This window comes from Aspergillus luchuensis, chromosome 5 (assembly GCF_016861625.1).
Source record: "Aspergillus luchuensis IFO 4308 DNA, chromosome 5, nearly complete sequence".
In the NCBI taxonomy this organism is placed as follows: domain Eukaryota; kingdom Fungi; phylum Ascomycota; class Eurotiomycetes; order Eurotiales; family Aspergillaceae; genus Aspergillus; species Aspergillus luchuensis.
Window position 1 is genome coordinate 1973388 of NC_054853.1, and position 15826 is coordinate 1989213.

Genomic DNA, 15826 nt, shown 5'->3' on the forward strand with positions numbered 1-15826 from the left:
AGTCGAGTGGAGATGGGGTCTTTTTTTGCTTTTGAGATACCAATTTGTTTGTTCAATTGTGATAGCTTGCCATTCTTTATAACTATGAACAATAATAGAATAATTCATCAAGTAATTGACACTGTTCTTGAGCCAGATCCAGTCCTCAGCCAATATGATATGCAGAAAGTGTGTAGATCATGGTCCATTCTAGTCATTAACATTTATCATATCACATCCCTTATAGGTCATCTAGAAGTCAGCAGGCTCAGGAAGTTTCTCAGGGGTATCATCCCGATAGCTGTTGGTGATCAAGCCCCCGAAACTTGGCGACCAGGCAACTCTCGGTGTCAATACAGGCAAATCCCACAGTTCAGAGAGATACTTCAAAATGGAAGTATGAGTGAAATCGTTTGGCTGATTTGTGGGACGATTCTGTACAACACCCTTCCCGACCCAGGGAGACATCAGCAGCGTGGGGACCCGTATTCCCAGCCGATCGAACTTGAACTCAATCCTGCTTCCGTCTAGAGCCCACTCTTTATGAGTGCGATGGTCACCAGGGGGCACATTCTCGGGCGGGGAGACGTGGTCCGCGAAACCCCCGTGCTCGTCAAAGGTCAAGATGAAGAGGGTCTCATTCCACTGCGGTGAGGATCGAAGCGCCTCGTAGATGCTCTTAATGAATCCCTCGCCCATGTTTATAGGGGATGGAGGATGGAACGACATGTACTGGCAGCATTCAGGATTGATCCAGGTAAACTGTGGAAGGGTGCCTGCCTTGGCGTCGCGGTAGAACTCGTCGATGGGCTTGATGTGTGTCTCGGACTTTCCAGTCCTCAAAGTCCACTTATAGAACAGTGCATCAGGGAGGAAGCCAGTTGTGTTGGAATAATTGATCCAGCTGATGTTAGCGTTGGACAGCTGTTCGAATATTGACACCTGAGGCAGAGCCGAGGTCAAAAAGCCAATGTCGTTCATTCCATGCCCATAGCTAGTTCCAGACGTCAAGTAGGCGCGGTTGGGATTGGTAGGACCCGGAACTGCAGCAAACCAGGCATCAAACAGTACAAAGTTCTCTGCCATAGCATTGAGGACAGGGACATGGTCCGGGGTGTAGTAGTTGATGACTTCGGCCGCGCGGGAGAGGTCGCCGTCGATGCCGTATGAGCGGACCTGTTCTGTCACAAATCCTTGCATGGAAGCACTGCTGATGTTATCCGGATGATAAGTGCTGTAGACCTGCATTGATCCACCCGCGATGGAATGGTCGGGATCATCGGGGGCGACATTCTTGGCGGTAGGTTTGGCACAGACTTGGTGCGATTTATGATCTTCTATATCGGAAGGGTTGCAATACTTTCTGTTCACGAGGCCGTCAATTGTAGAGTTGTATGTCAGGCCTCCCGCATAGGTGTCAAATGAGAGATTTTCTTGAACGAGTACCACCACATTCTTGATAGGAGCGTGTGGAGACGATGGTTTCTCGGACGGGCCATGGGGGAGGCCAGAGATACCTAGGCCCAGAAAGAGCAAGGACAGGACCAGCAGTATACACATAATCAAGAGAATGGCCGTGATAAAGATTGACTTGGCCCAAACCAATATCCATCGTGATGCTGGTTGTTGGAACCTACCCTTTATGTCATCGTCCACTTCATATTGTACAACCTCACCATCGGGACCGAGAAGGGGACGACGCTCTTCGGGAGGCGGCGTCCCACGTGCTTGTTGCAGCGATTTGGCATCCATAGTGACGGTACAGGGGATGAAGTTGTACGATCGTACCACTGTGGCGGAGGGATGGAGAGACAAGCTCGAGGCTTGCAGATGAAGAAGGGAGACCTTGAAAGGTCGGGGGATATCCAGGCGGGGCCCAGCAGGGCCGATTGGCGGCCAATGTCTCGATCTCATGCCGGCAACAACGCGAGCCATTGGCTGTCGCGGAGCGTAACACGGTCCAGTCCCGCAGGACTAGCCAATCTGGGAGGACCCGCGCGCTTCTCGGCAAGCCGGAGTGCATGTGCGGGGTTGGACTTGTGACCATCGCTGGATAGTATCTACCGTGTAATGAGATACTCCCTCCACTCTTCAGGCTGCTAGTACTGACTCCCACCATTCCCCAGGGCTCAGACAGTGCGACAGAAAGATACTCGAAGTACCACCGAGTACTTCCGTTTCCCCGGAGTGTCCTGCATCTCATGGCCAAGCACATCCAGCCACACCGCCTGGATGTGCAACAGCTGCGGTCACCTTGCGACTGATCCAGGTGCCATCCTAGGCTTCACGCCCTGGAGATGTATTGCCAGCTACCTTTCAGGTTGCATCAGGTATATCCGGGTCCCAGACGACTGTTTTCATCACAGTTGCTAATCCATTCTCCGACCGAGCAGTCCGAACGATAACGTCATAGGCACGATGCGGACAGTAACGGGCCCCTTCACGATTAGACACCGCCAAACTGCACCACTGAATGGCGAATCAACTCCCAACCCATCGTCAGATTATTTCCTTAGGTGATGCCAGGAATGTGGCCAATATGGTAATGTTGGCATCGATATTGAAGTGAATGTCGGGTTCAGGCTGTGACAATCGCTTCTCAGGAGGGGTATCACATGCGGCCATCACGAGATACGGCGATATGAAGGCATACATTCTGTAGTGTCACACCCCCCTTCCCTGAAGGTTTATCGCGCTTGAATGGACAAGTCTGGCCGCCGCGGTAGCATGGATCGGTTCAACAGAGAAGGTGAACTAGAGTATGTATCTCACATAGTCGGTAGGGATATGGAACGTTTCCACAAACGCCAGCGCCCTTGCTGGCCAGATTGCACCCGTGCGGACGATCGACCTTCAATTCTGGGGTCGGAGACATATTCTGGCTGGTCTTATGACGGAGTTCTTGCTCCATTGCTATAGAAGCGGAGCGACCGTACGGTATCGTACGGGCTCTATATAGGGGAAGCCCGCGGGCAAAAAAAGATAAAGAATTTTCTCGACTACAGCGGGTTCGTGACAATTGTAGAAAGCTGACAAGACGTGCTCGCAATTATATTGCTAGTGAGGATACACTGCACGTGACTGATGGATGTCATTAGTAGGCCGCGTTTCCGTTTCCGGCAAAACTAGGCCACTCGCACGATCAGCCCTTTTAAAGTGTATTTTTTCGACAAGGTCTTGATGCATCGCATATTATAGTTGCATTCCTGTGGCTGCGGAAGTTCTTTGTCAGTCGGCCATAGGGTGACAATTGGATCGATTGGATGGATGCTGCGTTTGGACTGCAAGAAAGCCCCTAACTTTAATCCACTTTCAGGGTAGTGTTTGGCCAGGAATGATGATGAGCTAAGAAAGTGAGACGTATCTGGCAATAATAACTATGAATGGCCTATGGTGTGGGAGGCGAAGATGGTACATGTAGCGCTGAGTTGAGACTACACCCCACTATCGCTCACTCCTGGTACCTGATACGAATGGTCAAACAGATCTTTTAAATCGATACCAAGCAACTGCAGATCCCCAAAATAGTAAGTTGGATCGTCGATATAAGGCAGAAAAAGCGCTTCACTTCGATCAAGAGAAGCAGGGCTCCAAGGTTGCATGACCCCGGGAGCATCTGAAGCGACAGGCTCCGGCCCCCGCGGGAGCACCGCCGGCGCAACCAGGCCCGTTGATTCTGCGGGGGCGACACTGGTTGTGGGTTCTGGCGCAGACGGAGGGGTTCCTACCCGGTCCTGAGCCTGGAATGAAATGCTACTCTCATTGGAGTCTCTGGACATAGACTTGGGCTTGCGGGTCTCAGAAACGTATTGACGAGCAAGATGGGCAAACTCTGCTATTAGAGATCCCGGAAGGGCACCATTGCTGGCATATTCTAGCCTACTAAAGTGCCCGCCGGCGATGTCGAGAAGAGCGAGGCTGAGACCAGTTTCCGGGTGGTTGGCGTTGTGGACCACCAGGTCGAATAAGATCATCAGCGATGATAGTGGCAAGACAGCGAGTATCCTGTGGCACAGCAAGACCGCGTAGGTCACTACTCAGTAGTCGTTATATAGCTCAGGAATATAGTAGAGGCTTACCAGACCGGTGTGGAAGGCGCTACCTCGATGTGCACGGTGAGCTCGAGGACACTTCGAGCAGTCCGCATCAAGTCGCGCTTCATAAGTTCTTGTTGTGTAGACCCCAAACGGACGGCTCCGTAGTGAAGGACGGTCCAGGACAGTGTAAGGAGAGCGTTCAGATAAAGGAAGTGGGTGATCAAGGCAATTTGGACCGCCAGGGGCTCGTGCAAAGAGCGAGTTTTGAATTTTTCGCCTGGCCGAAACCGGGTCGGAACGGTCGCGCGCCAGGCTTCCAATTCTATACGTAGGCTCTCAACCACAGAGTTATAGTTGGATAGCGGCTGACTAACCGAGCTGATTGTGAAGAGAGATTGGTGAATCTTGGAGACTAGACGAGCATATTTGACGAAGTTAAAGAACCAGTCATAGTCGTGGAAAGTGGACTCCATCATATCGGGAATTGCACAGCTTATGTTGGCATCATCCAATACCTGGACCCATTGAACCCTGATTTAGAAGAGTAGTTTGATAATAACGGCCATACTCAACTCACCGAAGTTTTACCAGTCGCAAAGCATGACGTCTTTTCCATATAGTAGAGCACCCAGAACGTGCGACGGCACGGACCTTCTTGTGCACTATTCGAACGATGATACCCCAAACCTTGTGCCATAACGGCAGCCTCTGTTAGCATTAAGGGTTCGAAGTTGAACGCAGACACCGTCGATGAGAATATAGCCTGTGAAAGATGTCAGTCTTGTATTATGGTGGTTGACGACGGGCTAGATACCATGGCGAGGAGTGCCTGGCATAAGTTAGTGAAACCGCATTAGTCATGAACTGTGATATCAACGGGAGCAACACACTTGAACTGCAGTCAATGAGCCTCTACCGAAGAGGAGATCCTGGAAACATGACAACGACCGTTCGAAGTATGACCAGGCTTCCCCCACACCAGTATCAAAGCTTCCTCCTTCATTGTTCTGACACCCAATCGCCACTATTGCGTAGAATAGTGCTGCCCAAACCTTATCCGTTCCTAGTGATTGAACTAGATCCTGCGACGCTACACGCGCACGAAAGGTATCTGGACAAAGAAATGGATAGATCGGATGTATCGAGTCAAAGTAGGCTGCAAGAAGGTTATTATTGCCAGCAAGGGAGTAGAAGAGGTCAGTCAAGGCGCAGGTACCAGAAATGTGTCCGTTGATAATGTCACTACTCGGGACTTGGATCTTTCCGGTGTCCAGGTTTCGCTGTATATATGACTGCGGGATGGCACAACTATTTTTGACCTTGGTTGCAACCACCGCGCGTATCTCATCTAGTAGCTGATCGAGCCGGTTGTGGCCCAATCGCTGACTGATGGCGCGAACCCGTCGCTCAGGGAAGAAAGAGATATTGGGGTTTGGGCCAAAGATAGTGGTCAGCTGCGAAGCCATGGTCAGATAGGAGCACGGTGAGCAAAAGGGCCAGACAATACCTGATCTGGATGACTGGCACCTCCGTGTATGCGAGAGGCTTGGCGATTTGCAAGCAAAGAGTCGATATACAGTCCCGGCTGTTGATAGCCCACATTTTCGGGGCCTAACTGCGGACCAGGAAGGTCACCAACGGACTGTTGTGGTATGAAAACTGGTGTGGTAGATTAGCTTCCGTGGCAGGTCCGAAGCTAGTGTTCTGTTTGTACCTGACGCGTCATACTTGCGCTTCCTTGGTCGCTTGACGGGAGTAAAGGAGCAGGGACGGTGCTGGGACTATGAACAATAATGAACAATCAGCATTCCGACAGGCGAGACATGGCGGCCTGATATACCAGGCAGAAGTCGCAGGCATCAGTGTTGCCCGAGATTTCTGGCGTGAAATCGAGATTAGTCAGACACCGATCTGAGGGCTTCTCTTCCGACCGACTGGAACCTCGACTCACTACATCGCGTTTTCCTGGCTCTGCACGTATCGCATGCCTTATGCAGGGGCTCGGAGCCTTGTGTTACTACCGACATGATCTCTTCACTTGGTGTTTTGCGGAAATCCCGTGAAGAAAAGAGTTGGGAAGAGGATGGAAGAGGAGCTTGAGGAAATGCCGTAGAGTCATTCGCCGCCGAAAGCTCCGACATGGAATGCAGGATCAACGCCGATGTCCTCCGATTCCCCACTAACTTCGGCGCCCACGAAGCATCGCAAATCAGAGAATTGAGACGAATTGAGACGAAATATTTCTCATATTACATCATGGCTAGCGAATATTACTATCAAAAGGGGCTTGCTTGCTATAGCTGTCCGTTTCGTATCGACTCTCACAACATATATATAGCGAACAAGACTGCGTCTCATCATAGTACTTGGTTGATCCTTTATAAGTTGATTCATTCTAAGGCGCTCTCTATCATATGTGTTCATCTGTTATTCGTGATTCACCGGTGATCCCATCACTAACAGAGTGCCTCAAATTCGTCTTCCATGTTTCCGCTTGACTAGATTTGCATACTCTCTCGCCATCGATCGGCCTGCAAGCGACAGAAAGGAGCTCTGAATTCCATATAGCCCGAAAATGAATGACAAGGAAGATACCAGTATGACTGCGTCAGTCAACTCCGGTAGCAATACGGATATTGTTAGTGCAGAGGTGTACCAAGGAGATATATCGACTGAAGATCAGCGCAAGATTATGAATCTTGCCAGACGGCTCACGGCAGACTCCGCACGGTTTCGGCAGGATGGTATGCCGCCCAACCCTTTCACGACACACTGTGATCCGAGTTTGGACCCCAATTCTCCGAAGTTCAATGCGAGTCACTGGGCGAGGACTGTACTTCACTTGTCCTCGCAAGATCCTGATCGGTTCCCACAGCGCACGGCGGGTGTGTCATTCCGGAACCTCAGTGTCCATGGCTATGGCCGTTCAACGGCCTATCAGAAGGATTTCTTGAACGCTATCTTGCAGGTAGGTGATCTGGTTGGCGGCTTGATCAACCGCAGAGACCGTAAGCTGCAGATATTGAAAAATCATGACGGGCTCTTGCGCAGCGGAGAAATGCTCCTTGTCCTGGGTAGGCCTGGCAGGTGAGTTCTTAATTCCCTGGTCTACGTTTCTTCAATGTAACATGATTCGTCTAGTGGTGTATCAACTCTATTGAAGACCATCGCCGGTCAGACTAAAGGACTGTTCTTGGACGATTCAACGGAATTCAACTATCAAGGTGGGAGTCTGACCGGGAGAGGCACATACAGACAGAGGGCTGACAATATACCTTCAATCTTAAACAAATATAGGGATTGAATGGGATTTGATGCACCAAAAGTTCCGAGGGGACGTGACGTATCAGGCAGAAACAGACGTCCATTTCCCGCATTTGACAGTTGGGCAGACCCTCCAGTATGCAGCCCTGGCGAGAACACCTCACAATAGGCTGTCCGGAGTGTCTCGCGAAACCTATGCAACTCATCTGCGTGATGTGGTTATGGCTGTCTTTGGAATTTCCCATACAATTAATACTAAGGTTGGCGACGACTTTATTCGCGGCGTCAGTGGCGGCGAGAGAAAGCGGGTCAGCATTGCAGAATTGGCTCTCACACAAAGTTGTATACAGTGCTGGGACAACAGTACTCGTGGCTTGGATAGTGCTACGGCTCTCGAATTTGTACGGACCGTGAGACTCTCAGTCGATGTGGCGGGTACCGCGGCTGTTGTGGCATTATATCAGGCATCCCAACAATCATATGACGTATGCAGTATTCCCTTTCCTCTTCATCTCGTCTGGCTAACATATCTTGCTAGGTCTTTGATAAGGTTGCATTGTTATACGAGGGCCGGCAAATATATTTTGGTCCAGTTGACCAAGCGAAGTCGTACTTCACAGAGCTTGGTTACCAGTGTCCTGAACGACAAACCACGGCAGACTTTCTCACGTCGCTCACAAATCCTGTCGAGAGAGTAGTCCGGCCTGGCTTCGAAGCCCGAGTTCCCCGGACCCCCGGTGAATTTGCAAAGTGTTGGGAACAGAGTGCCCTGAGAGCTAAACTTCTAGGAGAAATATCGAGCTTCGAGAAAGACCATCCGATCGGGGGACCCATGTTGCAGAAATTTGAAAACTCCCGGAATGCCGAAAGGTCTCCTTTGATGTAAGCGGGCACTGTGGGTACTTACTTGAGCTGTCATTGACTCAAATTTCAGGACGAAAACATCTCCCTACACGATTTCTGTGTTGCAACAGATAGCTTTGTGTATGCGACGGGGCTACCGCAGAATTCTTGGGGATCCTTCTTTCTTTATCGTAACGGTTTTTGGCAACTTTTTTCTCTCTCTTATACTTGGTAGTGTTTTCTACCATCTTTCGGATACTTCCGCCAGCTTCACAGATCGATGTATTCTCCTGTTCTTTGCTTTGCTCTTTAACGCACTCAACAGTGCTTTAGAGGTGAGCGTTATGGCCCTTCAATAGCATCGTGATGCTGACAGAGCAGATATTGGCATTGTATGCCCAGCGACCGATCGTCGAGAAGCATGCGTCTTACGCCTTTTACCATCCGATGTCAGAAGCGATGGCCTCCATGATATGCGATCTACCGTGCAAAATCCTCTCTACACTGTCCTTCAATCTGCCGTTATACTACATGTCAAACTTGCGGCGGGAGTCGGGTCATGTGGTTATATATCTACTATTCGCATTCATGTCGACCTTGACTATGTCCATGATTTTCCGTACCATTGCTCAACTGACCCGTACAATTGCCCAGGCTCTCACTCCCATTGCGCTTGGTGTTATTGGGCTAGTTGTATACACCGGTTTTGTGCTGCCTACCCGGAACATGCAAGTCTGGCTGCGCTGGCTCAACTACATCAACCCGATCGCATACTCCTACGAAACTCTTGTGGCGAACGAGTTTCATGATCGCGAATTCGAATGTGCAAGCTTTGTTCCTTCTGGTCCGGGTTATGATAATATTCCAGCTACAGATCGAACCTGCTCAGTGGCAGGCGCTACTTCTGCCTCGAGCGTGGTCAGCGGAGACGCATATGTAGAGGCAAACTATGGGTACTATTATTCTCATACCTGGAGGTTAGTGACCACCGATGTCCAAGCGAGATAGCTCGCTGGCTGACAAAAAATTAGAAATCTCGGCATTCTTATCGCTTTCATTCTGTTCTTCATGACTACATACCTCCTCATTGCCGAATTTGTGAAGTTCAGCTACTCTAAAGGCGAAGTGTTGGTATTCCAGCGTAAGCATAGGGTAGCCCGTGTTAACGGGGAACATGCCCATGACGAAGAGAGCAGTGCCGAAAAAGCAGCGCCGGCAAGCCATTCTTGCGTTGACAGCCATGAAGGCCGTCAAGAAGAGCAGTCTCTCAAGTTCCGCTTTGAATCCAATACCTTGCACTGGAGAGATGTTTGCTACGATGTTCCGATAAAGGGCGAAATGAGACGAATTGCAGACCACATTGATGGCTGGGTAACCCCAGGCACTCTGACTGCGTTGATGGTGAGTATAATATAACCTTCGTCAAACCTTCAATCTAACTAACTCCTCGAAAAAGGGCGCTTCAGGGGCTGGAAAAACAACACTCCTGGATCTTCTAGCAAGCAGGGTGAAAACAGGCGTTGTATCCGGCAACATTTGCGTCAACGGAACCCCGCGAGATGCATCCTTTCAGCGCAGGGTAGGCTACGTTCAGCAGCAAGATGTCCATCTGGAAACCAGCACTATTCGGGAAGCACTTCAGTTTAGTGCTCTCTTCCGCCAGTCCGTCTCTATCAGTAAAGCTGAAAAGCTGCAATATGTCGAAGAGGTGATTGATTTGCTCGAAATGAGACCGTACGCTGACGCTGTCGTTGGTGTTCCTGGAGAAGGTCTGAATGTAGAACAGAGGAAAAGGTTGACAATTGGCGTTGAACTAGCTGCAAAGCCTGATTTACTACTATTTCTCGATGAGCCAACGTCGGGGCTGGACAGCCAGACGGCATGGTCTATCTCTCTGCTACTCCGGAAGTTGTCGAACCATGGGCAGGCCATCTTGTGCACCATCCACCAGCCCTCGGCTATTCTTTTCCAGCAATTCGATCTGCTTCTTCTACTGGCTAAAGGTGGCCGTACAGTATACTTTGGGCCAATTGGGACTAACTCACAGAATCTTATTGGCTACTTTGAGCGATATGGGGCAAGGGCCTGTGCGGAAGAGGAGAATCCGGCGGAATGGATGTTGGAAGTCATCGGCGCTGCCCCCGGGAGTACTTCGATGCGTGACTGGCCGGTCACATGGAAAGAGAGCCGTGAATTCCAAGAAACGCGAAAGGAGCTTGAACGGCTTGAGCAGTCTGGCTCTCCTGGCCTGAAAGAAGGGGCCGCGCAAGTCCAGCAATATGCGGCCCCGTTTCACATCCAGCTGGGTCTTTGTACAAAGCGGGTTTTCGAACAGTACTGGCGCTCTCCGTCATACATCTATGCTAAGCTGATACTCTGCTTCGGAGCGGTATGTCCATACGAGCGACCCCAGTTGTCGACTTTACATATCTGACACACTATGCAGGCCCTGTTTATTGGACTTTCATTTCTGAACACGGAAGTTACGGTCCTGGGTCTTCAGCACCAGACTTTTGCGATATTCATGCTCCTTGTTATATTCGCATTCCTTGCTTACCAGACCATGCCTAATTTTATCAAGCAACGCGACTTGTACGAGGTCCGTGAAAGGCCAGCCAAGACATATGCTTGGTCTGCGTTCATGTTGGCCAACATCATAGTTGACATCCCCTGGAACTCTCTTGCGGCAGTGCTGATCTATCTTCCATTCTACTACATTATTAGGATGTATCATAACGCCGAGGAAACTCATGCGGTGATTGAAAGGAGCGGACTCATGTTTCTTCTGGTGTGGTCTTTCATGATGCACTGTGGTACATTCACGATCATGGTGGTTGCTAGCGTCGCAACTGCTGAGGTCGGGGCAACACTAGCTCTGCTACTGTTCTCTATGAGTTTAATATTTTGCGGGTACGTTTCACTGTCTCCATCTTAGGATTTTGATTTCGGTTCGTCTAATACACCATCACAGTGTCATGGCCAGTCCGGCCAATCTTCCAGGATTCTGGATCTTCATGTATCGAGTATCCCCGATGACCTATCTCGTTGGCGGCATGCTTTCGGCCGGGTTAGCGAATACTGCAGTTCACTGCTCTGATCTGGAATTGGTAGTCGTTCAACCTCCAGCCAACGAGACTTGTGCCAGTTACCTCGCCGCTTACATGAAAATCGCTGGAGGTTCTGTTTATAATCCCCAGGCAACCGCCAACTGTGAATACTGCGAGATGACCGACTCAAATATTTATCTGACATCACTATCCACCTCTTATGCTGATCGTTGGCGCAATTTTGGACTTATGTGGGCATACATCGCGTTCAACGTGTTTGCTGCGCTCTTCTTGTATTGGTTTGTGCGGGTCCGAGGCGGTTCAACCATGTCAATTCTTCGCCGGTTCGCCAAGGTATACTCTCGGTCCTCGCCAAGGACTTGAATTATCTTCTGGTATCTATCGCTAGAGTGATAGATTTACAAATGGCTTTATCGCGCGATAGGATGCTCATATCTTGTCGCTCTCATCATTTGTCACAATATATATTGTATGGCCGGCGGTTATTTCTCCACTTCCGTTACCCCCAAATGGAGCGGACATTTCCTGTCCACAACATACTCTTATTGTCATCAATTCGACTTTCATTAGACCTCTTTGCTATGTATGTATTATACTAGCTTGCGGTATATGTATAATGGGAAATCCAAATCTTCTCTTATAATAACGAGTCGGTACCTATGGACATCCCGATTGGCGGATTGATAAACCGCGGCCGAGGATAAGCAACAACCAGCCACCCTCTTTGTGTTCCACCCCCCCCTCAGTTTACCTAGCATAAAATACCTCCGACAAATGCTGTCACACAACTCTCCCATCCCCGCTACTGTAACCTTTGAGCTTAAAATGACTGCATCCAAAGATCCTACTACTAAACTTTACGATGTGGTAATCGTAGGAGCTGGACTCAGCGGACTCCAAGCAGCGCATTCCATCCAGGCAGCAGGATTCAGCGTGTGTATCCTGGAAGCTACGGACCGAGTGGGCGGGAAGACGTTGACCGTGAAGTCCAGCGAAAAGGGATACAACGATCTAGGAGCGGCTTGGGTGAATGATACGAACCAGAGTGAGATTTTCAAACTCCATCAGAGGTATGGACTGGAAGGGGTGGTACAGTATACGCGTGGAGATGATATTCTCGAATCAGGTGAAGGGGTTATTCGCAACATACCGTATGGGTGGCCTTTGGTAAGTGACCACAAATCAAGTAGGTGCTGGCGGCGACTGATGATGTTTAGACTGGGCTTGCGCGGAAATTGTTGAATATTCTGCGAGATGAGTCCTTGCGGATGGACTTGGACAATCCCAAAGGGTTTCCAGAGGCCAAAGAAGTGGATAATATGACGTTCGAGGAATTTTGCGTTGATAGGTCTGGATCGCAGGATGCAGTTCACATGGCAGATGCTATTTCATCGGGGCTGCTTGGGGTGGATAGTAAGGAAGTTAGTGCGTTGTATATGCTGTATTATTTCAAAAGTGGAAGTGGGATCGACAATCTCCTGTCGGATGAGAAGGATGGAGCGCAGTACCTACGCACCAGGCAAGGTAAAGCAACGATCGTCAAGCCTGCTTGACATTGATGTGCTAACGGCGCAGGAACCCAAACTATCGCTCGGAAGATGGCAGATGAGCTCGACCAATCCGACATCTTCTTGGGCATGCCTGTCACGTCAATCAATCAGTCTCCAGGTAATAGCCCCTGCGTGGTCCAGACACTTGATGGCAGTTCGTTTAGTTGTCAACGCGTCATTGTGTCTATCCCTACGAACTTGTACCAAAGCATCTCCTTCTGCCCCCCACTTCCACAAGCCAAGCATGTTTTAAGCAACCATACGATCATGGGCTACTACAGTAAGATGATCTTCGTCTTCCAAGAGCCATGGTGGCGCAACGCTCGACTTACGGGGATTATCGACTCTGCGGGTGGCCCCATAACCTTCACGCGGGACACGAGTGTACCCACCGATGACCAATGGTCTATCACATGTTTCATGGTGGGGAGTCGGGGACGAGCATGGTCCGAATTGTCCAAGGGTGATCGGTTCAATCAAGTGTGGGAGCAATTCTGCCGATGTTTTGGCAAGTTCGTGAAAGATATCCCCAAGCCAAACAATACTCTGGAAATGGAATGGAGTAAAGAGCCTTTCTTCCTCGGCGCACCTTGTCCAGTGATGACACCAGGCTTGCTGACTACCGTCGGGTCTGATCTCGCAGCACCGCATGGTAAAGTGCATTTCATCGGAACAGAAACGTCCACAGTGTGGCGTGGGTACATGGAGGGGGCCATTCGAGCAGGGCAGCGAGGAGCAGCCGAGGTTGTGACGGCACTGCAGGAAGACTAGTTGTCTTGGCTAAGCACACACATCCCGAAATGTCTCTTAAGAACCTTGGATTTAGCAGGGTTCCAATGAAAACCGAATCTCACAGTGGGTCACCAACGGAGATGTCCGTGTGCCTTTTTCGGGGAATTATCGCTGGATCTACACCAATTGAGATAAAGCCAGTACCGTCAAGCACCAAACTGACATTTACACGTGGTTAGCAGTGGACAATTGTAGCCGTGTACCTGAATGAACCGTGGATGGAGGAGTTCGTGAGTGGCTGCCTGCAGAAACCCGTCGTCCCCACCTGCTTCTTCCTGATGCCCTAAATTTGGGCCGCTCCCGTGTGCCCCGTTCACCCCCTGCCAATCCCGACCCATGATTTGTCGATAGTCGACGATCGTCGATCGGAAAACCAGAAAAAGAAGGAATTATTCGATAGTTGTATTCTAATTCCAATTCTATCCCTGCCAGGGGAAAGGCCATCCCCTAGACTCGGCAATTCGGGGTTTGCTAGTAGTCCCACAATCCAGTCCAGCTGAAGGAATGTAGTAGCCCCCCACAGCTCGATCCGGACAGCTGAAGACAATGGATGTGATCGCCGATTTTACCTTTGGTTCATGTGATGGAAAAGCGTTGGGCAGAACTAAAACTTTTCACATCAGAAACATAAGTATGATCGACTTGCCCTGTGTAACGATGTCAATCATCTGCCCAGTATCATCATCACCATGCGCCTCCTCAAGTCCCTACTCGTGGCTGCATCCGCCATAGCCGGCTGTAATGCCCTCCCAGGCAGGGCTCTTCACAAGAGAGGTACCAATGCACATTCCATAAAACTCCAATCCTCACCCCCACTGACCATGTCCTCGATACGCCAGATATCACCACCCAACAACTCGACACCTTCACCTTCTGGGTCCAATACGCCGCAGCCTCCTACTGCGAACCCAACTATGCCGGCAAGGCAGGCCACAAAATAACCTGCTCGGCACAGAACTGCCCCGCAGTTGAAGCCTCCAACGCAACCATAATCACTGACTTCTCTAAGTACATACCCCTCCCTTCCTTCCACCAACACAACCCTAACCAACTCCTAGTACCACCCCCACCGACACATCTGGCTACCTAGCCGTCGACCACACGCACCGCGCCATCGTCCTCGCCTTCCGGGGCAGCTACTCAATCCGCAGCTGGCTAGCGGACTTCACCTTCATTTACACGGACCCCAACCTCTGCAGTGGGTGCGAAGCCGAGCTCGGCTTCTGGAGTTCATGGACAAACGTCCGCAAGACCCTGACCCCCACGCTCAACAACACGGTATCCCAATACCCCGACTACGAACTCGTCATCGTGGGCCACTCCTTGGGAGCCGCCATCGCGACCCTCGCAGCAGCAGATATTCGCGAGACCGACGGGCTTAACGCAACGCTGTACGCATACGCATCGCCGCGCGTAGCGAACCCGAAGCTAGCGGAGTTCATTACGAATCAGAATAAGGGGGCGAATTACCGGTTCGCGCATACGGATGACCCGGTGCCAAGGGTGCCGTTGGAGGTCATGGGGTACAAGCATATTAGTCCTGAGTATTGGATTAGCTCGGGAAATAATCAGAGTGTGAGTACGCAGGATGTGGTGGTGTTTCAGGATGGTGATGATAAGAGGGGGGATGTTGGGTTCCCGAATTTGTTGCATTTCGAGGCCCATCTTTGGTATTTTGAGAAGTGGGAGGTTGATGCGTGTAAGGGGGAGGGGTTGCCTTGGAAATGATTGAGTACGATGTAATGATTGGGAGCTGAGGTGATGTTTGGTTTGGGAAGGTCAGTGTGGTGATCAGGGGTTGTATAAAGTTTGTTGGATTGGGTGAAGACGTATATATTTGATGTTGTGGATATAGTTTCGATATGTAATTATTTAATCTTAGTGAATATTTGTCAGGATAAAGTTTGAGTTTGGCTTCGATAAGATGTGTCACATCCAGGATCTTGCTTACGAACTTCTCAGTTAGCCCTGGGTGGCTAGAGAAGTATCATCAAGCCTATATCAATATGCCACCTGTCTTTGAAGATGTTCCCGATTAAAACGTGCTGGCTGTGAAAACGAATCCCCTAGGATGTATACATACATGATCGTCAATATATTACTAAGCATCATAATTGGTTAACTCATCTAGGAAGTACAGAAACGCCATCTACAGAGTCCCATCAACAAGCTCACATTCAAAGCATAGCCAGGGTATCCATCGTCGGGTGAATTTCGGGACCAAAGTTATATTTACATTCACATGCGCGGATTGTGCTTCGTGGTAGTAAAAGAGCATTTTTGTCTGCATATT

At 50.0% G+C, this 15826-nt stretch overlaps 5 protein-coding genes across 5 annotated transcripts; 3 read left to right on the forward strand and 2 right to left on the reverse strand.

Moving 5' to 3' along the window:
* Positions 1-231: 231 nt before the first annotated feature.
* Positions 232-1914, reverse strand: AKAW2_50648A (putative phosphatidylglycerol specific phospholipase; the record flags this gene model as incomplete). The annotated part of the gene is made up of 1 exon (XM_041690489.1): positions 232-1914. The coding sequence occupies one exon, from the start codon at positions 1912-1914 to the stop codon at positions 232-234; it is 1683 nt and encodes a 560-aa protein (XP_041544069.1).
* Positions 1915-3413: 1499 nt separating this feature from the next.
* On the reverse strand, positions 3414-6043 carry AKAW2_50649A (uncharacterized protein; the record flags this gene model as incomplete). The annotated part of the gene is made up of 10 exons (XM_041690491.1): positions 3414-3984; positions 4059-4531; positions 4594-4779; positions 4831-4845; positions 4907-5172; positions 5233-5470; positions 5524-5675; positions 5731-5797; positions 5857-5894; positions 5968-6043. The coding sequence occupies 10 exons, from the start codon at positions 6041-6043 to the stop codon at positions 3414-3416; spliced, it is 2082 nt and encodes a 693-aa protein (XP_041544070.1).
* Positions 6044-6591: 548 nt separating this feature from the next.
* AKAW2_50650S (uncharacterized protein) lies at positions 6592-11554 on the forward strand (the record flags this gene model as incomplete). Its single annotated transcript, XM_041690492.1, has 10 exons — positions 6592-7103; positions 7158-7240; positions 7314-7765; positions 7819-8162; positions 8215-8458; positions 8505-9100; positions 9155-9524; positions 9580-10512; positions 10570-11033; positions 11095-11554. The coding sequence occupies 10 exons, from the start codon at positions 6592-6594 to the stop codon at positions 11552-11554; spliced, it is 4458 nt and encodes a 1485-aa protein (XP_041544071.1).
* A 905-nt stretch (positions 11555-12459) lies between these two features.
* Positions 12460-13512, forward strand: AKAW2_50651S (flavin monoamine oxidase family protein; the record flags this gene model as incomplete). The annotated part of the gene is made up of 2 exons (XM_041690493.1): positions 12460-12715; positions 12767-13512. 2 exons carry the CDS (start codon positions 12460-12462, stop codon positions 13510-13512), a joined length of 1002 nt encoding a protein of 333 aa, XP_041544072.1.
* Positions 13513-14222: 710 nt separating this feature from the next.
* Positions 14223-15261, forward strand: AKAW2_50652S (lipase family protein; the record flags this gene model as incomplete). The annotated part of the gene is made up of 3 exons (XM_041690494.1): positions 14223-14307; positions 14373-14541; positions 14592-15261. 3 exons carry the CDS (start codon positions 14223-14225, stop codon positions 15259-15261), a joined length of 924 nt encoding a protein of 307 aa, XP_041544073.1.
* Between the last annotated feature and the right edge of the window lie 565 nt (positions 15262-15826).